This window comes from Macaca thibetana, chromosome X (genome assembly GCF_024542745.1).
Source record: "Macaca thibetana thibetana isolate TM-01 chromosome X, ASM2454274v1, whole genome shotgun sequence".
Taxonomy (NCBI): domain Eukaryota; kingdom Metazoa; phylum Chordata; class Mammalia; order Primates; family Cercopithecidae; genus Macaca; species Macaca thibetana.
Window position 1 is genome coordinate 144635977 of NC_065598.1, and position 26110 is coordinate 144662086.

General features: G+C 41.5%; 1 protein-coding gene and 1 pseudogene across 5 annotated transcripts in view; both read left to right on the forward strand.

Annotated features, from left to right (window-relative positions):
• The window catches only part of LOC126945296 (melanoma-associated antigen 8), a 44776-nt gene extending 27566 nt beyond the window's left edge, over positions 1-17210 (forward strand). Inside the window, exons 1-4 of one of the 5 annotated variants that reach the window (XM_050775204.1) lie at positions 12521-12617; positions 14393-14671; positions 15449-15510; positions 15586-17210. In XM_050775204.1, coding sequence (XP_050631161.1) covers positions 15649-16608 — 960 coding nt within the window. In that variant the 5' untranslated portion in view covers positions 12521-12617; positions 14393-14671; positions 15449-15510; positions 15586-15648 and the 3' untranslated portion in view covers positions 16609-17210. Of the gene's footprint in view, positions 1-12480; positions 12618-14392; positions 14672-15197; positions 15511-15585 lie in introns of those variants that run through there. The other 4 variants (XM_050775203.1, XM_050775205.1, XM_050775201.1 and 1 more) reach the window with 4 other exon arrangements.
• A 7926-nt stretch (positions 17211-25136) lies between these two features.
• Positions 25137-25840, forward strand: LOC126946420 (deoxyuridine 5'-triphosphate nucleotidohydrolase, mitochondrial-like; annotated as a pseudogene).
• The last annotated feature ends 270 nt before the right edge of the window (positions 25841-26110 follow it).

Sequence of the window (26110 nt, forward strand, 5' to 3'; positions counted from 1 at the left end):
GGGAAGGGTTGCTATAATCAACAGTTACCCAATGCCAGATGTCCCATGCCACATGGCTGAGGCCTGCAAGGAAGCCAGTGAGAGACTGTCACTGGACCTGGCCCACCTGTCCTCTCCCCATCTCCATTAGGACACCATCCTTTCTAAAATACAGACAAGGGCCCTGGAGGAGGGTTGGGGTTTAGGACAGTGTGGGTGAGGATGAAGAAGCTTCTACTTGTACATGGATGGTGCAGGTCCCTTCCACCCTCCCGAGGCTGTACTCCTGTTCAGGGGTGGGCCCTACACTGCCATATACCTGCCCTGAATCATCTCCTTCGTTCCTAGCTGACTGGGTGGCCCAAAGGTCACCTGTGGGCCAATCCCACTGGGCAGGCTGACCATTAGGCCCACACTAGGGCCAGCAGGCCAGAATACGATGTCTACAGTGAGGAGTCCTCCGTAATCCCACAAGATGCAATGCCAATCACCATAACCCTAAATGCTGAAATCCCAAAATATCAAAATGCTGAAAATGTACTTCTGGGAAAAATAATTTTAAAAATCATTGAAGATGTTTATTTACTTTTTTAAAATGTAGGCTTATTTGAGAAATGTAAAAACATGACAGGATACTTCATAAGCCACTTTATATAATGAAATAGACAATAATAACTTGCATATATTTGCAAGCACAAACAGTTATACCAATGACAGTCACACAAGTATAACTCTTATGACACCCCCCCCCCCCCCCCCCCCCCCCCCCCCCCCCCCCCCCCCCCCCCCCCCCCCCCCCCCCCCCCCCCAACAACAACAGCGGACAAACCATAATCATAAAGAAATAGGTCACACAGGGAAAGGTATCAACAAATATTACTATTATTGATAATTTTGTAAGCTCATTTTATAAATTTGGTGTCATACGAAATACTGTGACCAACAACCTAAGTCTTTTATCAAAAACCATTTAGATCACCACTGCACACCTTCACCTAAAGTCAAGATCTTGAGAAATTGTATCTTTCAAAAATGCACATGAACGAAAAAAGACATCTCTTCATTTATTGAGCAAGATTATACATACATCACAATGCTTACACACAAAGCATTGTGATAATGTACTTTTGTGGAATCTAACTTGAAAAAAATGCATAAAACAAATTAGGCTCTTTAAAAGTCTCTACATAATTTATGCCTCTAGTACTGGAAGCAATGCCAAGATGAAAGACATATGACACATTGTAAAAAATAATGCTGACAATTTAACATGGTAAAAAAAAGAAAATAAATAGGAAACAAAAACTTTAAGAATGACATAAGAAAAAGTGCATCACAGGTGTAAATTATGGGCAATTGCATGGAGATAGTGGTTAAGAACTGACCAGATTTCACGATCATTTACTATATTTTGAAGTTATGCATCACATCATATAGCTGCTTTTTTTTTCTCATTTAGGACATGGGTATCCTCAGTGAATATATTCACATTCATTTTCTTCATGGCACTGCTTTATTGAAATTCTATGTTACACTGACATGAGCATTCCCTATTAACCTTTCTCATCTTCTGCTCAGGGATTTTGATCTTTTGGAAATTAGGCTTTAGAAATATTGACCTTTTGGGGTTTCAACATTTGGAATTGTGGCCTATGGGATTGTGTCTGTTTGGATCCAAACCCACTAGATTCACACACTGTATTCATTCATGTCTCCTAATTCTCCCTCTCCCTGCTGACGAAGTGCACAGATCACAGACACAGGCTTGCTTAATTTTCACATGTGAATATCCCTGGAGGGGCCATCATCTCTCAAGAAATTAACATATTCTCTGAGAATCCCCCGCATTCCCCTCTCAGTCACTGTCTCCCAAGGTAACCACTATCCTAACTTTAGTGGACAGAGTAGTAGTGCCTGTTTTGATCTTTATCTAAATGGAATTATTGAGCTGATACTCTTTGGGTCTGGCTATATTTGATCAAAAATAGATTAGTGACCTTCATCCATGTTGTAGAAGTAACATGTTTTTTTTCATGTTTGTGGCTGTATAGTATTCCTTTGTATATGTTCCAATATATTTACCCATGCTAGGGTGATGAACACTGGGGCTGTTTCTAGCATGCTACTGAGGGCATGCTTAGACACATCTTTTGCTGAATGAATGTATGCCTTTTCACTAGTACGTACCTCAGAGGGGACATTCAGGAGCTTAGGGTATATGGATGTTCTGCTTTAGATCACACTCCTGGGTCTCTTTTAGTCTCTAGCAGACCTATTGCCCACAATGTCTGCCTCCATCCCATTGTCCTTTTTCATTCTATTGGCTTGTTTTAGCAGACTGACCTGTGGTCCTGCAGCATGTCTCATCACCATTCATTTGTCTGTATGCTGCCTTCTTGTGTCATTTAACTTGTTGCTCTTTCCCAGTGTTTCTGATCATAGGAAGTTAGCCTCTGTGTCAAGGTTACAGGCAAGTCTCACTCTTCTGGTAAAAGGACTTCATCAGTGGTGCCATGTCTCCTACAGCATCCCAGCATGAAGCACATGAGTTCTGGTTTTTTCACTCTTTACCATATCAGCACTGATCGTGGGTTCAGGTGATGATAGTCTCATTCCTCCTTTGACTGATTCCTTACTGACCTTTAACCAAAGTGTTTCATCCATCCTACATCAGTTCAGTCACTGGGGTTCTAGATATTGTTTCTTTTGTTAAACATAGCCTTCACTAAGCTTGGCTTAAATTTTTCAGTGAGGAAGAGCTCTCCCTCTTCAAGTGTGCCTATAGAGTAATCTTAAAATATACAGGAAGGGCAGAATAAAAGTTTAATTCTTTCCATTATGTTACCAATATTCAGAGTAAGGAGTGGTTGCCCTTATTACTTCTAGTGGGGTCCAAGATTCATTTTTTAAGTAAAACTTTCAAATTTTAAAACTCTTTCAGATTTACAGAATTATTGCAAGTATGATAAAGAGAATTTCCATACACTTCAAACTCAGTTTCCCTGTTATTATTATCTTACATTATCTTGTACATTTGTCCCCATTAATGAATCAATATTGATACATTGTTATTAGCTAAAGTTCATACTTTATTCATATATCCTTGGTTATACTGAATTTTCTTTTATTGTTTCATGATCCCATTCAGGATACTTCATTACATTTGCTGGTCATGCTTCCTTAGTCTTGTCTTAGTTGTAACAATTCCTGAGACTACTCCTGTTTTTGATGATCTTAACACTTTTGAGGAATATTGGTCAGCTCTTTAGCACAAAATCCATCCAGTGGTATTTGTCTTATCTTTTTCTCCTGATTAGAATGGGGATATGACAACAGATCCTCCCCCACAATGAGTGATCACTCCTGCTTGTAGGGCATAGAGAAGGCACTTAGATCTGCACCCACCAGCACCCCACCCCTGAGCCACCACCACCTCCTCCACTGTGACCACACACACAGTCTCCAGCAGAGGGCCCCCATCCCCCATCCAGCTGTATTGCCTCCACCACTGGTAAACACACGCAGGGAGGTAGGCACCCTGGCACCCACAAACACTCTACCACAGCTGTTGTACCTCTGCCTGCACAGTGCAGTGGATTCCAAACCTCAAGGAGCCAGAGAACAAAGATGGAACCCAATACAAATCCCCCAGAGTTAGAACACAGAGCCCAGGTGTTGAGTGCTGAGTGTTGGCCCCCTAAAATCTTCCAGAAACAAAACCAGCCAGCTGAACCCACCTTACACCACAATCGAACCTTCAAGGTCATCAAATGGGATAAAAGAAAAAATCCATCCAAAGGTCAGCAACCTCAAAGACTGAAGGTACATAAGCCCACAAAGATAGTAAGAATCAGTGCAAGGATAATAAGAATCAGTGCAAGAACCCTGATCCTTGATGAAGAGTAATGCAAAAATCCTCAACAAAATACTGGCAAACTAAATGCAGCAGCACATCAAAAAGCTTATCCACCACGATCAAGTAGGTTTTATCCCTGGAAACAAGTTGGTTCAATATATGCAAATCAATAAATGTAATTCATCACATAAACAGAACTAAAGACAAAATCACACGATTATTTCGATAGATTCAGAAAAGACTTTCAATATAATTCTACGCCCCTTCATGTTAAAAATTCTCAATAAAATAGGTGTTGAAGGAACATACCTCAAAATAATGAGATTCATCTATGACAAACTCACAGCCAACATCCTACTAAATGGGCAAAAGCTTGATGCATTTCCCTTGAAAACCGGCACAAGAGAAGGATGCACTCTCTCAGCACTCCCATTCAACGTAGTACTGGAAGTCCTGGACATGACAATCAGGCAAGAGAAAGAAATAAAGGGCATCAAAATAGGAATAGAGGCAGTCAGTTAAACTATCCCTGTTTGCAGATGACATGACCTATATCTAAAAAACCCCATAGTCTAAGCCCAAAAGCTTCTTAAGCTGATAACATCAGAAAAGTCTCAGGATACAAAATTATGTACAAAAATCAGTAACATTGCTACACACCAACAACAGTCAAGCCAAGGGCCAAATCAGGAATGAACTCTCATTCACAATTGCCACAAAAAGAATAAAATACCTAGGAATACAGTTAGCCAGGGAGGTGAAAGATCTCTACAATGAGAACTACAAAACATTGCTCAAAGAAATCAAAGATGACACAAACAAATGGAAAAACATCCTATGCTCATGGATAGGAAGAATCAATGTCATAAAAATGGACATACTGCCCAAATCAATTTGTAGAATCAATGCTATTCCTATTGAACTACCATTGAGATTCTTTATGCAACTGGAAAAAAAAAAAACTATTTAAAAATTTATATAAAACCAAAAAAGAGCCCAAATAGCCAAGGCAATCCTAAGCCAAAAGAACAAAGTTGGTGGCTTCACACTACCCAACTTCAAACTACACTACAGGTCTATAATAATCAAAATAGCATGGTACTGGTACAAAAAGACACATAGATTAATGGAACAGAATTGAGAACCCAGAAATAAGGCCACACACCTACAACTATCTGATCTTCAACAAACCTGACAAAAACAAGTGATGGGGAAAAGATTCCCTATTCAACAAATGGTGCTGGGATAATTGGCTAACCATATGCAGAAGATTAACACTGGACCCTGGCCGGGTGTGGTGGTTCACGCCTGTAATTCCAGCACTTTGGGAGGCCAAGGCGGGCATATGACAAGATCAGGAGATCGAGACCATCCTGGCTAACACAGTGAAACCCTGTCTCTACTAAAAATACAAAAACTTAGCTGGGCGTGGCGGGTGCCTGTAGTCCCAGCTACTCAGGAGGCTGAGGCAGGAGAATGGCATGAACCCAGGAGGCGGAGCTTGCAGTGAGCCGAGATCACACCACTGCACTCCAGCCTGGGTGACATAGTGAGACTCCCCATCTCAAAAAAAAAAAAAAAAAAAACCTGGACCCTTTCCTTATACCATATACAAAAATTAACTCAAGATGGATCAAAGATTTAAATGTAAAACTTCAAACTATGAAAACCCTGGAAAATAACCTAAACAATACCATTCAGGACATAGCAATGGACAAAGATTTCATGACAAACATGCTAAAAGCAATTGCAACAAAAGCAAAAATTGACAAATGGGATCCAATTAAACCAAAATGCTTCCGCACAGCAAAGGAAACTATCAACAAAGTGAACAGACGACCTACAAAATGGGAGGAAATTTTTGCAAACTATGCATCTTACAAAGATCTAATATCCAGCATCTATAAGGAACTTAAACAAATTTACAAAAATAAAATAAACAACCCCATTAAAAAGTGGGCAAAGGACATGAACAGAAACTTTTCAAAAGAAGACAGAAAACATACATACAGATAAAAAAAACTCAACATCACTGATCATTAGAGAAATGCAAATCAAAACCACAATGAGATACCATCTCACACCAGTCAGAATGGCTATAATTAAAAAATCAAAAAATAACAGATGCTGAGGATGTTACAAAGAAAACGGAATGCTTATAAACTGCTGATGAGAGTGTAAATTAGTTCAACCATTGTGGAAGATAGTATGGCAGTTCCTCAAAGACCTAAAAACAGAAATACATTTTGACCCAGGAATCCAATTATGGGTATATACCCAAAGGAATATAAATCATTGTATTATAAAGACACAAGCACATGTATGTTCATTGTAGCATTATGGACAATAGCAAAGACATGAAATCAACCTAAATGCTCATCAATGATGGACTGAATAAAGATAATATGGTACAAATACACTATGGAATACTATGCAGCCATAAAAAATAATGAGATCCTGTCCTTTTCAGGAACATGGATGGAGCTGGAGGCCATTATCCTAAGCAAACTCATAAAGGAACAGAAAAACGAATACCACATGTTCTCACTTATAAGTGGGAGCTAAATGATGAGAACACATGAACACATAGAGGGGAACAAGGCACACTGGCACCTCTCAGATGGTGGAGGGTGGGAGGAGGAAAAGGATCAGGAAAAATAACGAATGGGCACTAGGCTTAATACCTGGGTGATGAAATAATCTGCAAAACAAAGCCCCATGACACAAGTTTACCTACATAACAAACCTGCACATGTACCCTTGAACTGAAAATAAAAAAACATTTTTTTTTAAAAAAAGAATGGAGATAAGAACATTTAGAGGAAGATCTCAGAGGTAAAATGTCATTCCCATTATATCATATAAAAGGAAATTACTAGACATATGAATGGTTTCTCATGGTTGATGTTAGCTTTGATACGCAGTTATTCTGTCAACCTACAGTAATCAAGAAAGTATGCTATTGGCAAAAGAACAGACACACATCAATGGAACTAAGTAGAGCCCAAAAAAAGACACACAAATATAGTCTACTGATTTTTGACAAAGGTGCAAATTCAATTCTATGGAGAAATGACAGTCTTTCCAACAAAAGGTACCTGAACAAATGCATATCAATATGCAAAGAAATGAACCTAGAAAGAGCCTTACAACTTTCACAAAGAATTATCTCAAAATACTTCACCGACTCAAATATAAAATATAAAATTATAGAATTTCTGGAAGAAAACATAAGTGGAGATCTACATGGCCTTGATATTGGTGAGGGGTTTTTACATACAACATCAAAAGCATGCCCATAGAAGACAAAATTGAAAAGGTGGACATTCTGAAAATTAAAAACAAAACTACTGCTCTGTAAAAGACACTGATAAGAAAAAGGAAAGATAAGCTACAGACATTAAGAAAATATTTGCAAAACGTACATCTCATAGAGGACTTGTATCCAAAATCTACAGAGAAAGTATAAAACTAAACAATGAGAACTATTCAGAATATACAGAGAATGCTTAAAAGTAAATAAGAAAACAAACTTAAGAAACCTCTATTAATAGATGTGCAAAAACTCTGAACAGACAAATCAACAAAAAACATGTACACATAAAAAATAAGCATAAGACAACATAGTCAATGTCATTCTTTATTAGAGAATTATGAATTAAATAACAAAGATACACACTTACTACAATGTCCAAAATCCAAATACTGACAATACCAATTTCTGGCAACAAGGAACAACAGGCACTCTCATTTGTTGCTGTTGGGAATGCAAAGTAGTACAGCCACTTTCAAAGATGGTTTGTCAGTTGATTTTTTTTTACAAAGCTGAACAAATTCTTGATACTCCTAGGTATACATTGAACTAATTTGCAAACTTATGCCCACAAAAAAAACTTGCATATGAATGGGTGTGGCAGCTTATTTAATAATTGGCCAAAACTGGAAGCAACGAAGATGTTCTTCAAGAGACAAATGAATAAACAAACTGTGGTCCAACAACAACGGAACACTATTCATCAACCAAAAGATTTACTTATGAAGGCACACAAAAACATGAATCAATCTTAAATGCTTGGCTCTAAGTAAAAGAAGCCAGTCTGAAAAGGTTACATAGTATATGATCCAATTTATTTGACGTTCTCCAAAGACAAGACTATAATGACAGTAAAAATACCTGTTGTGGCCAGGGATCAGGGGTGGGGAAAAGGTATGACTAGGATAAGCAGAAGGAATTTATTAGACTGGTGAAACTATTCTCTAGGCTACTTTAATGATTGATTGTATCATGTCATGGTTGATGACATGCTGTTAAAAAATGGAATATGTTATGCGTTTGTCAAAAAGCATAAAACTTTAAAGCACAAAGAATAAATCTCAATGTATGCAAAATTGAAAAAATTAGGAGGTTGAGGAATGCCGAGGTGGAGTATAGAACATGACAAAACAATATAACTGTGTTACAAATCTATGAAACAACCTCTAATGAGTATCTGGGGATATGGTGCTGTCCTAAGTACCTGTGGAAGTCAGTCTCTGAGACTGAAGTTAAAAGAAACTGTACTGAAGCAGTATTGTCTGACTTCTAAAGTTATTTCCCACAGGGATTGGGTTTGAGAATTCTGCTTATAGATATGTGTATATACACAGGTTAATATACAAAAATATATATCCTTAATCTGAGAATTGAAGTGGCTAGGAATAACAAATCCTCAGGAACAATGAGCATGCCTAACACTTACCTCTCACATTCCAGTACTCTTCTCCCATAAAAGGAAGCAGAAAACCATGGAAAATGGACTCTTCTATGACTGGAACAGGAAATATAAAAACGAGCCTGCATCATCTTGTCATACCATAAGGTAAGACAGAGCTACAAACAAGTGTAATGACTCAGTTGCTTGAAAGGGACGTCAGAGCCAACCGAAAGAGCCTCCAATGGACAAAGATGGAACAATCTGAGCAGCAAAATAAAAGTGGTGCTGAATTATAACCCCAAACATATAATAAATTGCCATGAGTTCATCTGAGATAAATCGAAGGTTAAATAAATACAAATAATGGGGGAGAATAGACAAATCTCCCATTGAGAAGAATCCCAAATCATTCATGTCAATACTATCCCTTCCCAAGAAGGTGGACCATACTTCCCTACTACCCAATGGGCTGCCCTTAGTGACTTTCTTTTATAAAGCACAATACAGAAAGGGGGGAATGTAATAACCTTGCAGAGGGAAATACTGACAAACACTACCTCAGCCAGTTGATCAGTCAACATCAACAGTGATGAGTCATGGTGCTAAAATATCACGTAATGAGAATGTCATTTCACCTGTCTGGTCTCCTACCCCAAAACAATTACTCAAGTCTATATATGAAAAAAACTCAGACAAATACCAAATGAGGGTAATTCCACAAATAGCCTGATCAATACTCCCCAAAACTGTTAAAGTCGTCAAAAACAAGAATAGTCTGAGAAACTATCACAGCTTAGAGGATTCTAAGGAGACATAATGACTAAAGTAGCATGGTATCCTAGATGGGATCCTGAAACAATGACAGGAATGTGCAGGTGAATATTGATTTGTGAATTATGAAGAATGTATCATATTATTGTATGATGTTAATAATAGGAGAAACTGGACATGATGTATAGGAAAACCCTCTTAACTGTCTTCACAACTTTTCTGTAAATTTAAAATTACTCTAAAATGGTTACTAAAAAAAAAAAAAAAACAGTTAAAAGATGGGGAAAAAAGCCACAAATGAGGAGAAAATACTTGTAAACCCTGTGTCGGATAAAGGATTTGTATACTGAATAAATAAACACCTTATAACACGCAATCATATAAAAATGAAGAGTCCAATAAAATAGTAAATGATTTGAAGACTTCACCAGTGAAGATACACAGATCACAAAAAAAGCATATGAAAAGATGATTACCATAATTATTCAATAAAAATGCAAATGTAAGCAGCAATAACATTCTTCTACCCACCTGTTACAATTGATACAATGCGACAACCTGAAAATACCAAATTGTACAAAAGATGTGGAGTTATCTTTCATTGCTGGTAGAGAAGAAAAAGAACACATTCACTCTAGAAGGGCTTTTGGCTATTTCTAATATAGCAAAACTTAGCTTACCATTACACACAGTAATTGTACTCCTAGGTTTTATCAAGGAGAATTCGAAACAGGTTCATACACACAAAATCATGTACACAAAAAGATATATAGCAGCTTATTTATAATTGACAATCAAGACTTTTTCCAATTGGTGAATGGATAAAACCAATGGTACATCCACAAACTGAAAATGTATTTAAAGCTCAATCCACCCTCTAGCGTTCTAAGGCAGGCAGTTTTGTGGGTCAGTTTCACCAAGTGGTCAGGGAAAACGAATCACCATTTTAACACTTCCAAATAATCCCAAAACACAGGCAATTATTCAACGAATTCTCCAAGGCTCCCTCTCCTGCATTGGAAAAACAAAGAAAAAAAGAAAAAACAGATAAAGACATCCAGCCTTTATAAAATGAACATGTGAGCCAAGTGTTCACTCATATTGCAGCAAATGTCCTAAATAGATAATTGTATATTCAACACAACAGTGGACTAATGAACAAGCAGCTCATATGCAAGGAATAAAAACACAGAAAAAGCCTCTGAAATGAATTTTATTATATTTTCAAATTAACATTTTTAGCAAACGAAGATTAAAAGGCACTTTAATTTTCTAAAACTGACAGGAAACATACTTGAACGTGAAATGTTAGAAGCATTCCCATTCTTGTCAGGAGCAAGTCATTGATGTATGCTTTCACTGCTACCATTCATAGCTGCACTGAAAATCGAAATGAAAAAGAGTCAGAGCTACGAATATCAAGATGAAAAAGAGGTATGAAGATTGAAAAGAAATAGATAGTATTTTTCACAATTTGACTATCAAGAAAATTCAAAGGAAGAGACACACGGAATATTTAAATGAATAAGAGACTTCAGAAGACAACATACGAAGACCATCACAGCGAATACAAGAGACTTGCCACACATAAGCAACTTAGAACATTAAATTAAAAATATACGATCCCTAACAGCATTTAAATCCAAAATATAAAGAAGAAGAAGCCTAACCAAAATATGCAAGACATTTACAGAAGCAACTGTACAAGTCTGCTGACAGATTCAGAGAAAAAATTTCCAAATAAATGGAGTAGTATATGATGTTCACTGATGAGGAACAGAATATGGAAAAGGGGTAAATCTTACTTAAATTAAATGAAGAGTGAATGCCTACCTGTAGCTGCCAAAGTGACAATCAAGCCCAGGCTGCCGTGTTCTACTTCCAAAATCGACTGTGGAAAAATAAAGAAGGGAAAAAGAAAAATAAAACAACAATATCAGCAACAAAGTCTAAACAACGAAACAGAGAAAACCCTGGGGAAGATTGAAGACTGTGTTGAACTGGTACTTGTGTTCTGGGCAGGTGGAGAGGCAGGGAGGTTGAGGAGGTCTGCAACCACTGCAGATGACAGGGTGAGTTGCAGGAAAAGTTTTAAAGGACCATACCACATCAATGCACAATCTGAGTCTGCACCTCAAAACACGAGGCCAGTAGCCCAGGGGTACTATCAGGACACCAGGAAAATTTGATTGATTGAGAGACTATGGCTCCAGAGTTCTGCTAATAACAACTAGAAACAAAGAGTAGGTTAGGACTGACTTTCCAAAATATTATTATTTTAATCAAATACATATAATGAACTAGAAATAGAATAGTATGAGTGAATCACACATTATATGAGTAAATATTGTTTGATAAAATAAGTATGTATAGTCGGCATACATATATGTATAAATATTTGTAAAGATATATACATATACATACATATAATTATACTTACATAATATGAACATATACATACACATACGTGTTTATGCATATAAACATAAATATAATGCACATATACAATTGGCATAGATTTAACATTTGTTTCTTACTATATGAATGAGAATTAAAATATGAAAATCACGAAAGTGAACTAGGAGTTGTTAGATAACTTCAAAACTCAGGATCTCAAATTTCTTGCAGCTACTCAGCTTCTTCAGTGTGAAAATAAATCATTTAGTACAAAAGGTTTGCAAAATCCTCTTCTAGCTGGGGAAGAGCCCCAGTGGGAAGGTGTGCCTCTTCTCCCAGAGGTCACTACAATCATAGGTGCTGCAACCCCACAGGGAGAATCTGGCCTGGGACCCGCAGCCATTCTCTGCAAGGGGTGCAGCTGTGCAAATGCTCAGAGGTGACAGAAACAGAGCATCTCCTAAAAGAGCCAAGAGTTAGGAAGAGGACCCTCCTGAGTGAGGACTGAGTGCTCACCCACACCACATAGAGGGGCCACAGAATTCAGCTCAGACCCTCATGTCAGCCCTGAAAGACCCCAGCAGCCTTGTCCCCTCTCCACACCCTTCCCCCCACTGCCACCTCAGGGGACTTGGAATCAGAACCTTGGTCTGAGGGAGGCAGACACTATCAGCAGAGTACGGGGCTCCAGGATCCGCCAGATATCAAGATGAGAACCTTGAGGGATAACTGAGCCGCTCCTCCCTCATCCCCCGCCCCACTGGAATCCGGTTCCGCCCCTACTGTCCACCCAGGTGAGCCCTGGGTGGACGGATGTGACGCCACTGACGTGGCCGCAGAGATCAGAGAGAAGCCTGGTTCTAAGGGGTCAGCTTGAGATCGACTGAGAGAAGCGGGCCCAGACTCTGTGAGGAGGCAAGGTGAGACCCTGAGGGAGGACTGAGGAGGCCCCCACCCCTCATGTAGAACCCGAAATAATCTAGCGCCTCCCCTGCTGCCAGCCCTGGACCACTAGGGGGCAGACTTGTCTGGCTGGGCCACCCCTAGCCAGCCCTGCGCTTAAGCCACAGGGGAATCTGGAGTGAGAGCTTGGTGTGACCAGAGCAGGGCTGGTTAGCAGAGGGCAGGGCCCAGGTTCTGCCAGGCATCAAGGGCAGGACCCTGAAGGAGGGCTGAGGCCCCACAGGGCACATCGCTGCCCCTACTGTCAGCCCTGGGCATGGCGGCCTGGCATGGCGGCCAGGCATGGTGGCCGGGCATGGCGGCCGGGCTAGCTGATTCTGACGTCCCCATCCGGGGATGATGCAGCGAAGGGGCTTCATAAGCACGGCCTCAGAGGAGCAGAGGGAGGTCCCAGGCCATGCTGGGAGATGAGGGAGGCCTGAGGGGACCCAGGACCCCAGGACAGGAGGCCCACCCTACCTGTCTGAGACTGAGGCGCCTCCACATTTGGCCTCAGGAATCTGAGGGACTGAGACTCAAGTCAGCAGGGGGGTGGTGCCCAGCCCTGCCAGGAGTCAAGGAGAAGAAGAAGAGGGAGGACTCAGGGGATCTTGGACTCCAAATCAGTGGAGAACTCAGCCTTGGGAGGTCCCATGATCTGTGGCTGCATGTGGCGCATCCTTGTTGCGTTTTCAGGGTGTCAGAAAGGAGAGGGCTGTGGTTTGAGGAGTGAAGTCTCAGGTCACTGGAGAGAGGTGCCCCAGAGCCCTTAAGGAGGACTCAGCAGACCTCCCGTCACTGACCTAAGAAACCTGCTCCTGCTCTCAGGTCTGGGCACTCCAGGCAGGACTGTGGGGAAGGGAAGTGGCCCCCCAACTTTCTGATCGGTGGCCTCAAGGAGATGGTGGCCTTGGCATGCAAGACACATCCATGGTTCAGCAGGAAGGAAAGGGCCATGCCTTGTCGTGGAGTAAATATGAATAACTGGATGACACCCAGACAGAGAAAGACCCCATGAAACCTACTACTTCTGTCAGCCTTGGGAATCCCATGCAGGGGTGTCCGTGTAGTGCCCCCATTACTTCTGCCTCCCGGGTCTCAGGGAGGTGGCAACCTCGGTCTGAAGGGCATCCTCAGCTCAGCAGAGGGAGCCACACCTGTTCAACAGAGGGACAGGATCACAACATCTGCAGGACCCAAGGTGTGTACAACATCTGCAGGACCCAAGGTGTGTACTCTTTGTGATGACTGGGGGTACTCCTGGCCTGGAAAGAAGGGACCCCACAAAGTCTGGCTAACTTTGGTTATTATCTCTGGGGAAACCCAATCAAGGGTGGCCCTAAGTGGCAATCTCACCTGTACTATGGGCAGGAAGTTGGGGAAACTCAGGAAGATGAGGTATTCGTGGTAAGGGGAGATGTCTGCTCATATCAGCGTGTTGTGGGTTGAGGAAGGACAGGCTCCATCAGGGGAAAGATGAAGAACCCCCTGAAGGCCTTAGAATCCACCACTCAAGAACAAGTAGGGACAGACCCTAGTGTCATGCCTGGACACCCCACCCAGTGGTCATCAGATGTGGTGACTCCTCATTTCTCTCTTGGGATCTCAGGGAAGCGAGGACCTTGTTCTCAGAGTGACTCAGGACAAAGCAAGGACCCCCATCTGGGCAACAGACTCACTGGTTCAAGAATCTACAAGAGTCTAGGTGACAACACTGAAAGAAGATTGAGGATAGCCTCGATGGTTCTCCTAGCAGGCAAAAAACAGATGGGAGCCCAACAGAAATCTGCCCTGCCTCTGTTGTCACCCCAGAAAGCATGAGCAGGACTAGCAGCTGAGGCCCCCTGTGTGATACCAGACTCATTGGTCTCAGGGAGAAGAAGGCTTTGGTTTGAGGGGGCTGCATTCAGGTCAGCAGAGGGAGGGCCAAGGACCTGCCAGGAGTCAGGGACTCAAAGGACACCACTCACCAAATACACAGGACCGAACCCCTCCCTGCACCTTCTGTCAGTCATGGGAAGTGCAGGAAAAGGTGGGTGGATGGAATCCCCTCACTTGCTCTTCTAGTGTCTCCTGGAGATAGGTCCTTGGATTGAGGAAGTGGCCTCAAGTCAGCCCAGGGAGAGTTTCAGAACCTGGAGGCATCAAGATGAGGACCAACCAGGATCCTCACGTTTGGACACATGGGCCCCAATGTATTTTGTGTAGCTATTGCTGTTTTCTCACCCTAGGACAGGACACATGGACCCCAATGTACTTTCTGTAGCTATTGCTTTTTCCCCAGGAGGCCTTGGGCACATGGGGCCAGATGTGGGTCCCTTTACGTCCTTCTCTTCCATATCAGGGATGTGAACCCTTGATCTGAAAGTTTCTCAGGCCAGCAAAAGGGCCAGATCCGGGCCCTGCCGGGAGAAAGGTGAGGGCCCTGAGTGAGCACAGAAAGGACCATCCACGCAAAATAGTGGCGCGCTCATAGAGTCAGGCTCAACCTCCTGACAGCACTGGGGTGCTGGGGCTGTGCTTGTAGTCTGCAGCCTGAGTTCCCCCTCGATTTCTAGGAGCTCCAGGAACCAGGCTGTGAGGCCTTGGTCTGAGGCAGTATCTTTAGTCACAGAGCATAAGAGGTCCAGGCAGTACCAGCAGTCAAGCTGAGGTGGTGTTTCCTCTGTATGTATACTAGAGGCCCCTCTAGCATCAAAACAACAGGAACCCCACAGTTCCTGGCTCTACCAGCCCTTCTGTCAGTCCTGGAGCCATAGCCTTTGCCCAGAGGCTGCACCCTGAGATGCCCTCTCAATTCCTCTTTCAGGTTCGCAGGGAACAGGCCAGCCGGGAGGTCGGGAGGCCCCAGAGGAGCACTGAAGGAGACCTGTAAGTAGGCCTTTGTTAGGGCATCCAGGGTGTGGTACCCAGCTGAGGCCTCTCACACGCTTCCTCTCTCCCCAGGCCTGTGGGTCTCAATTGCCCAGCTCCGGCCCACACTCGCCTGCTGCCCTGACCTGAGTCATCATGCTTCTTCGGCAGAAGCGTCAGTCCTGCAAGGCTGAGGAAGGCCGTCAGGCCCAAGGAGATGCACCGGGGCTTATGGATGTGCAGATTCCCACAACTGAGGAGCAGAAGGCTGCATCCTCCTCCTCTACTCTGATCGCGGGAACCCTGGAGGAGGTGCCTGATTCTGGGTCACTGAGTCCTGCCCAGAGTCCTCGGGGTGCCTCCTCTTCCCTGACCGTCACCGACGACACTCTATGGAGCCAATCCAATGAGGTTTCCAGCAGCAATGAAGAGGAGGGGCCAAGCACCTCCCCAGACCCAGCTCACCTGGAGTCCCTTTTCCGGGAAGCACTTGATGAGAAAGTGGCTGAGTTAGTTCATTTCCTGCTCCGCAAATATCAAATTAAGGAGCCGGTCACAAAGGCAGAAATGCTGGAGAGTGTCATCAAAAATTACAAGAACCACTTTCCTGAGATCTTCAGCAAAGCCTCTGAGTGCATGCAGGTGATCTTTGGCATTGACGTGAAGGAAGTGGACCCCGCCGGCCACTGCTACGTCCTTGTCACCTGCCTGGGCCTCTCCTATGACGGCCTGCTGGGTGATGATCAGAGCACGCCCAAGACCGGCCTCCTGATAATCGTTCTGGGCATGATCTTAATGAAGGGCAGCTGTGCTCCTGAGGAGGCAATCTGGGAAGCGTTGAGTGTGATGGGGCTGTATGATGGGAGGGAGCATAGTGTCTATTGGAAGCTCAGGAAGCTGCTTACCCAAGATTGGGTGCAAGAGAACTACCTGGAGTACCGCCAGGTGCCCGGCAGTGATCCTGTGCGCTACGAGTTCCTGTGGGGTCCAAGGGCCCTCGCTGAAACCAGCTATGTGAAAGTCCTGGAGCATGTGGTCAGGGTCAATGCAAGAGTTCGCATTTCCTACCCATCCCTGCATGAAGAGGCTTTAGGAGAGGAGAAAGAAGGAGTCTGAGCAGGAGTTGCAGCTAGGGTCAGTGGCGCAGGTTGCTGGAGGGCCTGGGCCAGTGCACTTTCCAGGGCCACAAACAACCCCTTTCCTGTCCTGTTACATGAGACCCATTCTTCACTCTGTTTGAAGAGAGCAGTCACCGTTCTCAGTAGTGGGGAGCATGTTGGGTGTGAGGGAACACAGTGTGGACCGTCTCTCAGTTCCTGTTCTATTGGGTGATTTGGAGGTTTATCTTTGTTTCCTTTTGGAATTGTTCCAATGTTCCTTTTAATGGATGGTATAATGAACTTCAACATTCATTTTATGTATGACAGTAGACAGACTTACTGCTTTTTATATAGTTTAGGAGTAAGCGTCTTGCTTTTCATTTATATTGGGAAACCCATGTTGTTTCTTGAATTCAGACACTATAAGAGCAGAGGATTAAGGTTTTTTAGAAATGTGAAACAACATAGCAGTAAAATACATGAGATAAAGACATAAAGAAATTAAACAATAGTTAATTCTTGCCTTCTTTGTACCTCTTGGTGTACCCTATGTATCTGGATTTGCTTGGCTTCTTTGAGAATGAAACTGAATTAAATATGAATAAATAAGTCCCCCTGCTCACTGGCTCATTTTTTCCCAAAACATTCATTGAGCTTCTGCTATTTGGAAGGCGCTGGGTTAGTACTGGAGATGCTAAGGTAAGCCAGGCCCACCCCTGACCTTAGGGTAGTAGAGTCTAGTATCTGCAGTCACATAACTAAGGTGGCCAGGTATCCTTTAAGATCTAAAGGGAAAATAAGAGGGATGAGCATGTGGAGCAACAGGTGAGAGTGGTGGAGTGTACATGCCCTGAGCCAAGGCCTTTTGGGCTTTGGGAAACTGCAGTACCTTTTGGGTGAGCTGATTCTAATGAAGTGGGTTGGGGCCAGAGCCAGATTCTCAGAGGACAAGAGAAAAGCTTGGAAGGGAAACCTGCTCAGCAGTTCCTTTTGGATGGTGGATGAAACAGAGAGGCATCTCCTCCTGGGGCAGGAATGGGAGGTGTCCTGCACTCTTGTCTCAGTGCGGTTGAACACAGCACACAAAGTTGGTGATGGATACCCATCATACACATGGGTTTCCTGAGAGATAAGCATGAATCTGCTGAGATGTGAGGCCCAGATGCCACTGGACATGTGCTTGTTTTCCTGGTTGTGAGAGCCAGAGCTGACTGTATTAAAAAGACATTCTGATTAGCTTATCTGAAGCGCAATTTGGCCAGTTTTAACAAGGGAAAGATTTGGGGTGGTGATATAATGAATGAAAATGGTGGTTTAGATGGAAAAGAAGCTGAGAAAGAGGGAAGGACTTTATTCTTGACTCATATTCTAGGAGCTCTGAGTTGCATTCCAGTTGAGGAAGACTCCTGCACATTGAATTTTTGAAGTATACCCTCTGAGTGGGTAAGCTTACTGAAATTCATTGACAAAGCTTCCTTTTTTGGCTAAGTAATTCTTCCAGATCCTAATAAGCTGCATATTTTCTGATAAGTCCTGGAGAAATCAACAAGAACAAAATCCGAGAGTGCTAGGATCGGGGGTCAAATAGTAGAAATATAGTCATCTGCCGTTCTTTAAACTTCTAAATTACACAAGGCCCTGAGCCAGGTGCATCATTTACATTGCATACACTCCAACAGTGCTATTGAACAGGGATCATCACACCTGCTTCACAGATGAAGAACCCAAGGCTCACAGGGCTTGGGCATTTCCCAGGATCACATGGCTAGTAATAGGGCTGGAACCAGATCTCTAGTGTGATTCCTGTGGAGCCCATGCTCTTCCCATTCCTGACAGCCTGACGCCCACCTCCTGAGTAGCAAGTAGTTTATTTCTCAGCACTGCATCATGTCTCTCAGGTGACAAAAAGAAGGAGCCTGAGGCCAAGGTACTAAAAGCAGGCCAAAAGAAGGTGACAATGAGAATCAAACAGCATTAGGGGCATGGTGGTTCCCCTGGGAGCTGACTGTTGGGTGCTTTCTGTTGAGTACCTATTATCAAACATGTTATGGGAGAGCCTACAAGTGCTCATCCACATATTGGATTCTCTCCTTCAGCATATAGGACAAGTACACTCCAAGCCAGCATTTCTGTCTGGCTCCAGCACTTTCCTGAATTACAACACCCTTCATCTGGTCCCCCTCATGTACCCTCTGTTCCATCTCTGGGAACCTAGCCTGCTGCTTGCTCTTCCCTGCTACATCTTGAGGCTGCACAGAATCACCTGCCTTCCCCAGGACATGGAACATTCCTATCCCCTGCAAAAGTTCCCTGACTTTTCCACCACTCAACCTCAGTCCTGTCCCACAGCCACAGCCACTCTGGACTGTGACTTTAGACACCTGGTCCTCTCTCCCTGGGAGTCCTCTAAATACTCTTTGTTCTCTCAGTGGGGTGTGAGTGGAGTCTGCATTGCACATAATCTCTTGATTCTTGGGATACAGCACGGAAGGTAGAGAGTAGTTTGTCTAAGTCACTAGCATATTTGCAGAAGGATTGTAATGAGCTTCTTATTCAAAGCTGGGGACTGAACAGGCAAATGGATGGTGCTCAGGAATCCCATTCCTTCATAAAAGGTAGAAGAAGAGCAGCCATCTCCTGAAACTGAATTCTTACAAATCCTGGGCTTCTCCTAGGATGTGAGAAACTGTTCCTTGGTGGACATGCCAGCTGGAATTTGAAAAGAACCAGCCTTCCACTGCCTCCTGTTTGGCATCTGCCCCCAGGAACATACTGGCTTTCAGTGTGACTAGTGGCACCTATACAGGTGTTCAGACAACAGCAATCATGTGGAGGGTAGCAGAGAAGGTGGGTAGGATTCTGCCCCTGCATCAGATGGAAAGAGGAAATCCTCAGCCTACTGAGAAGACAGATGGTGTTGCAAAAGGAAGTGCAGAAAATGCTATGGAGTGAAGAAGGTGAACTCACCCAGCTGACCTTACAGGATTATCTTCAAATTAGATGGGTTAATGTATTTGGAAGCATCTGACACATAGCAGTCCCTTACAAATTAAGAGAAATTCAAAGAAAATCTGATCTCAGAACCTTCTCCAAGAAATTAAGGGTGTAGTTATCATGACAAATTATAGTTTGTGTATAGTTGCCTTTATTTCTAGCTGTGTTCAAAGCCAATGCTTCTCAATAACAATATTTTTTTTAATTTCTCAGATTGACATCAGACATTAGGACTTGTCTGATCTATCAAAAAAGCTAACTATTGGTTTTGTAAAGTTCATTTATTGTTTCTCTGAAATTTCTGAAATTTTAATTTCATTAATTTTTCTCTTCCTATCTATACCACCCCATCTCTTTCTTTGCCTTAGTTTTAATGTACTTTTCCTCTACTGGTTATTTAAGAGCAAATTTTAGATGTTTTATTTGAGCCCTTCGTTACTTTCTAATGTAAGCATTTAAGGACATAAATGTTTCCATAGGCACTACCTTAGCTGAATTCCACAAATTTTAAAACATCGTATTTCCATTTTTATTTATCAGAAAATATTTTTTAGTTTTCCTCAAGAATTTTTTTAAACATAAAGTAATAACAATGTGTTGTTTATTTAAAAATACTTGGGGACTTTATAGGTATGTCCTTTGTTATATTTGTACTTTATTCCTTTATAGATTTTTAAACTACACTTTGTACAATTTTGGTTGTTTTAAATTTTTTATGGGTTGTTTAATGGTCTATCTTGGTAAAAATTCCACATACACTTGAAAATATTATACATTCTGTTCTTATTCTGTGGAGTGTCCAGTAAAGGCCAATCAGATCAAGTTAGTTCCTTGTGTTGTCAGTTTCTTCTATAACCTTGCAGAGTTTCTGTCTACTTCAGCCATTTACTCAGAGAGGAGTTTTGCAGTCTCCAAATGCAAGTGTAGATTTGACTATTTATCCTTTCAGTTCTATCAGATGTTGTTTTGCATATTTTGAAATAATGCTTTTAGGTGAATTAACGGGATTATGTCTTGTTTCTTAATTAACTCTTTTATCATTGCATAATGTCCCTATTTATCCATGGTAATTTTCCTTCCTATAAAGTTTTAAAAAGTTTACTCAATGTAATCACTCCAACTTGCTTTTTTTAATTTTTAATTTCATTATTTAAATTAACAGTAATTTTGTTTTCTTTATGTGTCCTGTTCTGTGGCCTTAGCCCATGTGTAGATTTAGGGAACCACCACCATCAAATCATTTTCCACAATGGTTGTACCATTTTCATAATTCCCACTAGCAACATATCAGATTTAAAATTGTTCTTCATCTTTGGTAGCACTTAGTAATGGTTCTTTGTTGTTGTCGTTGTGGTTTTTTTTTTTTTTTTTTTTTTTTAGACAGAGTCTCACTCTCTTGCCCAGGCTGGAGTGCAGTGGTGTGATCTCAGCTCACTACAGCCTCTGCCTCCTGGGTTCAAGCCAGTCTCCTGCCTCAGCCACCCGAGTAGTTGAAATTACAGGCGTGCACCATCACGCCTGGCTAATTTTTTTTTTTTTTTTTGTATTTTTAGTAGAGATGGAGTTTCACCATGTTGGCCAGGCTGGTCTCGATCTACTGGCCTCAAGTGATCCACCTGCCTCAGTCTCCCAAAGTCCTGGAATTACAGGCTTTGAGTCACAGTGCCCAGCCATGTCTTTTAAATATCTTTTTCAAATATATGTTACCATATCTCATTATGGTTTAATATGCATTTCTCTAATAGCTGTGATGTAGAATAATTTTTCATGTGCTTATTTGTCATGAATATGTCCACATTGGAAAATGCCTTCAAACAACTAGGCATGGAAAGAACATACCTCAAAATAATATGAGCCATCTATGAAAAACGCACAGCCAACATCATATTGAATGACCAAAAGCTGGAAGCATTCCCCATGAGAAGTGGAACAAGACAAAGATCCACACTCCCACCACTCGTACTCCACATGGTACTGGAATTCCTAGTCAGAGCAATCAGGCAACAAAAAGATACAAAAAGGCATCCAAATAGGAAGAGAGGAAGTCAAATTATCTCTCTTAGTGGATGATATGGTTTTATGACAACAAAACCTTATAGTCTGTGCCCAGAAGCTCCTAGATCAGATAAATAACCTCAGCAAAGTTTCAAGATACAAAATCAGTGTACAAAAATCAGTAGTATTTCTATACGTCAACAGCATTCACAAAGAGAGCCAAATCAAAAACAAAATCCCATTCACAATAATGATGAAATTATAAAATACCTAGGAATACAACTAATCAAGGAAGTGAAAGATCTCTACAATAAGAATCACAAAACACTGCTGAAAGAAATTGAAGTTGACACAGACTAATGGAAAAATACTCCATGCTCATGAATAGGAAGAATCAATATTGTTAAAATGGCCATACTGCCTAAAGCAATTTACTGATTTTTTAAAATTTTTTTATTTTTATAATTTCTTTCTTTTTATTATTGATTTGTTTTTATTATTATTTTTTATTATACTTTAAGTTCTAGGGTACATGTGCACAACATGCAGGTTTGTTACATATGTATACATGTGTCATGTTGGTGTGCTGCACCCGTAACTCATCATTTACATTAGGTATATCTCTAATGCTATCCTTCCCCCCTCCCCCTACCCCACAACAGGCCCTGGTGTATGATGTTCCCCACCCTGTGTCCAAGTGTTCTCATTGTTCAATTCCCACCTATGAGTGAGAACATGCAGTGTTTGGTTTTCTGTCCTTGCAATAGTTTGCTCAGAATGATGGTTTCCAGCTTCACCCATGTCCCTACAAAGGACATGAGCTCATCCTTTTTTTATGGCTGCATAGTATTCCATGGTGTATATGTGCCACTGATTTAATGCTATTTCTATCAAACTACCAATGACATCTTTATGTAATTAGAAAAAAATATTCTACAGTTCATACAGAACCAAAAAAAGAATGTAAATAGCCACAGCAATCCTAAGCAAAAAGAGCACAGCCACAGGCATCACACTAGTCAACTCTAAACTGTACTATAAAGCTACAGTAACCAAAACAGCAATAATATTGGTAGAAAAACAGACACATAAACCAATGAAACAGGTTAGGGAACCCAGAAATAAAGCCACACACATACAACCATCTGACATTCAACAAAATTGATAAAAACAAGCAATGAGGAAATGACTCCCTATTTAATAAATGGTGCTGGAATAAATGGCTAGCCATAGGCAGAAGATTTAATTTGGGCCCCTTCCAGTTTCAACTCAAGATGGATTAATCTTTAATTCATCAACTAAAACTAGATTGAAGACTTAATTCAAAAATCTAAAACTATAAAAATCCTAGAAGGAAACCTAGGAAATACCATTCTGGAACTAGGCCTTGGCAAAGATTTCATGATGCAGATTCCAAAAGCAATTGCAACAAAAACAAAAATTGACAAATGAGACCTAATTAAACTAAAAAGCTTTTGCACATCAAAAGAAACTATCAACAGAGTAAACAGACAAGCTACAGAATGGGAGAAAATATTTGCAAACTATGCATCCAACAAAAGTCTAATATCCACAATCTATAAGAAAGATCAACAAATTAACAAGCAAAAACAACCCCACTGAAACTGGGCAAAGGACAAGAGTAGGCATTTCTCAAAAGAAGCCGTACAAGTGGCCAACAAGCATATGAAAAAGTGTCCAACATTGCTAATATTAGAGAAATGCAAATCAAAACCACAATGAGATATCATTATATAAGATGGCTACTATTAAAAAGTCAAAAATAACAGATGCTGCTAAGGTTGTGAGGAAAGGGAACATTTATACACTGCTGGTGGGAATGTAAATTACTTCAGCCACTGTGGAAAGTAGTTTGGAAATTTCTCCAAGAACTGAAAACAGATCTACCAATTCACCTAGCAATCCTATTACTGGGTATGTACCCAAAGGAATACAAATTTTTCCACCATAAAGACACATGCACACAAATGTTCATCACAGCACTACCCACAATAACAAAGGCATGGAATTAACCTTGATCCCTGTCAGTGGTAGACTGGATAAAGAAAATATGGTATACATACACCATGGACTATTATGCATCATTAAAAGAAAGAAATAATGCCCTCTGCGGCAACAATGATGCAGCTGGAAGCCATTATCCTAAGCAAATTAGTGCAGAACAGAAAACCAAATACCCGCATGTCTTCACTTGTAAGTAGAAGCTAAACATAGAGTATACACGGACACAAAGGAGGGAAAAAGAAACACTGGGGCCTACTTGAGGGTAGAGATGGGAGTACTTACCTTTTTTGGCTGGGCACGGTGGCTTATGCCTGTAATCCCAGCACTTTGGGAGGCTGAGGTGGGTGGTCAGGAGTTCGAGACCAGCCTGGCCAACATGGTGAAATCCCATCTCTACTAAAAATACAAAAATTAGCCAGGCGTGGTGATGTATGCCTGTAATCCCAGCTACTCAAGAGGCTGGGGTGTGAGAATCGCTTGAACCCAGGGGTTGCAACAAGCCGAGATCACGTCACTGCACTCCAGCCTGGGTGAGAGAGTGAGACTCTTTCTCAAAAACAAACAAAACTACCTATCTGGTACTATGCTTATTACCTGAATGATATAAAATTGATGCACCAAACCCCCATGACATGCAATTTACCTATGTAATGAACATGTGCCCCTAAAGCAAAAATAAAAGTTGGAGAGAAACAAAAAATAATAAAATGTTTTTTAAAAATAAATGCAGTACAAACTGCAAAACTAGAAAAAAAAATGAAATTACCAAATCATTTTCCACAGTGGTTGTACCATTTCATAATTCCCACTAGCAACATACAAGATTTTCTTCATCCTTGCTAACACTTAGCAATATCTTTATTTTTTAATTCAGTCATTTTCGGCCAGGTGCAGTGGTTCACACCTGTAATCCCAGCACTTTGGGAGGCTGAGGCGGGCAGATCACCTGAGGTCAGGAGTTTGAGACCAGCCTGGGCAACATGGCAAAACTCCGTCTCTACTAAAAGTACATAAACTAGCCGGGCATGGTGGCAGGTGCCTGTAATCCCAGCTTTAGGAGGCTGAGGCAGGGGAAGCCTGAATCCAGGAGGTCGAGGTTGCAGTGAGCCGAGATTGCGCCACTGCCCTCCAGCCTGGGCAACAAGAGCAAGACTCCGCCACAAAAAAAAAAAAAAAAAAAAAAATTTTCAGTCATTTTCAAATATGTGTTTTGCTATCTCATCATGGTTTAATTCTCATTCTCTAATAGATGAGATGGACAGTACTTTTTCATGTGCTTATTTGTCATGTGTACGTCCACTTAGGGGAAGTGTATATTGATATTTTTTGCCCATTTACAAAATTTGTTTGTGTTAAATGAATTCCTACGAGTCATTGTTTTGGACTAAGGTCTGTCCCCAGGTCCCAGGAAAAACAGACCAAAACAGAATGGAGACACTGGTGCTAACTGCCACATAATCAAAGTGAACTTGGGTTCATCCTGTGCTCTCGCTCTCTGGGCTCTTTCTTCTGCTCATCTTTTGCTCTGCCATGCCCTGCTCCAAAGAGATAGCTTCCATTTCTTTCCCAGCAAGTAGGCCTGGCCTGCTGAGGAGGGCAGCATGCAGCTGTGCTTTGCCCACTCTCCAAGCATGCCATGGCTCTGACCCATGAGTGTTGACTGACCGTGGATTATGTATAATGCCTATGATTATACAATACCATCTATGGAGTAAGCTTTTATGAAAACGAACATTCAGATAGCTCTTCCTTCTGGATGTTATGGAGGAGTGGCTCTGGTCTGGCCTGGCTGCAAAACACTTTATAGATATAGGAGCTGGTGTCATAGATGAAGAGTATACAGGAAATGTTGGCGCTGTCCTGCTTAATTTTGGTAAAGAAAGGTTTGAAGTCAAAAAAGGTGATCAAATTTCACAACTTTTTTGTGAACAGATTTTTTTTATACTTTAAGTTCTAGGGTACATGTGCACAACATGCAGGTTTGTTAAATAGATATACATGTGCCATGTTGGTTTGCTGCACCCATTAACTCGTCACTTATGTTAGGCATTTCTCGTAATGCTATCCCTCCCCCAATCCCCCACCCCCTAACAGGCCCCAGTGTGTGATGTTCCCCGCCCTGTGTCCAAGTATTCTCATTGTGTGAACAGATTTTTTATCCATAAGTAGAAGTTCAAGCTCTGGATGAAACTGAAAGGCATTCAGGAGGTTTAGGTTCCACTGGAAATAATTAAAATTTATGTCAAGAATAGAAAAGGAGAAATCATACCTTTTTCTGAAAAATAAAGAGTTTTTGCTTAAAGTGTTTTGTTGTTTTGTACTTCGGTAAACTTAACAGCTTTACCTTCTAAAGCTACTGCATTTTCTTTTGATCAAGGAGAGTTCCTCTGTTCAGATCACATAAAAAAAAATGTGTTGTTTTGCTCCAATTAACAGTTTTATGTAAATCTGCTTTGTGATGACCTAATTCAAACAGTGTCTTTTTAAAAATCAAATGAATATCC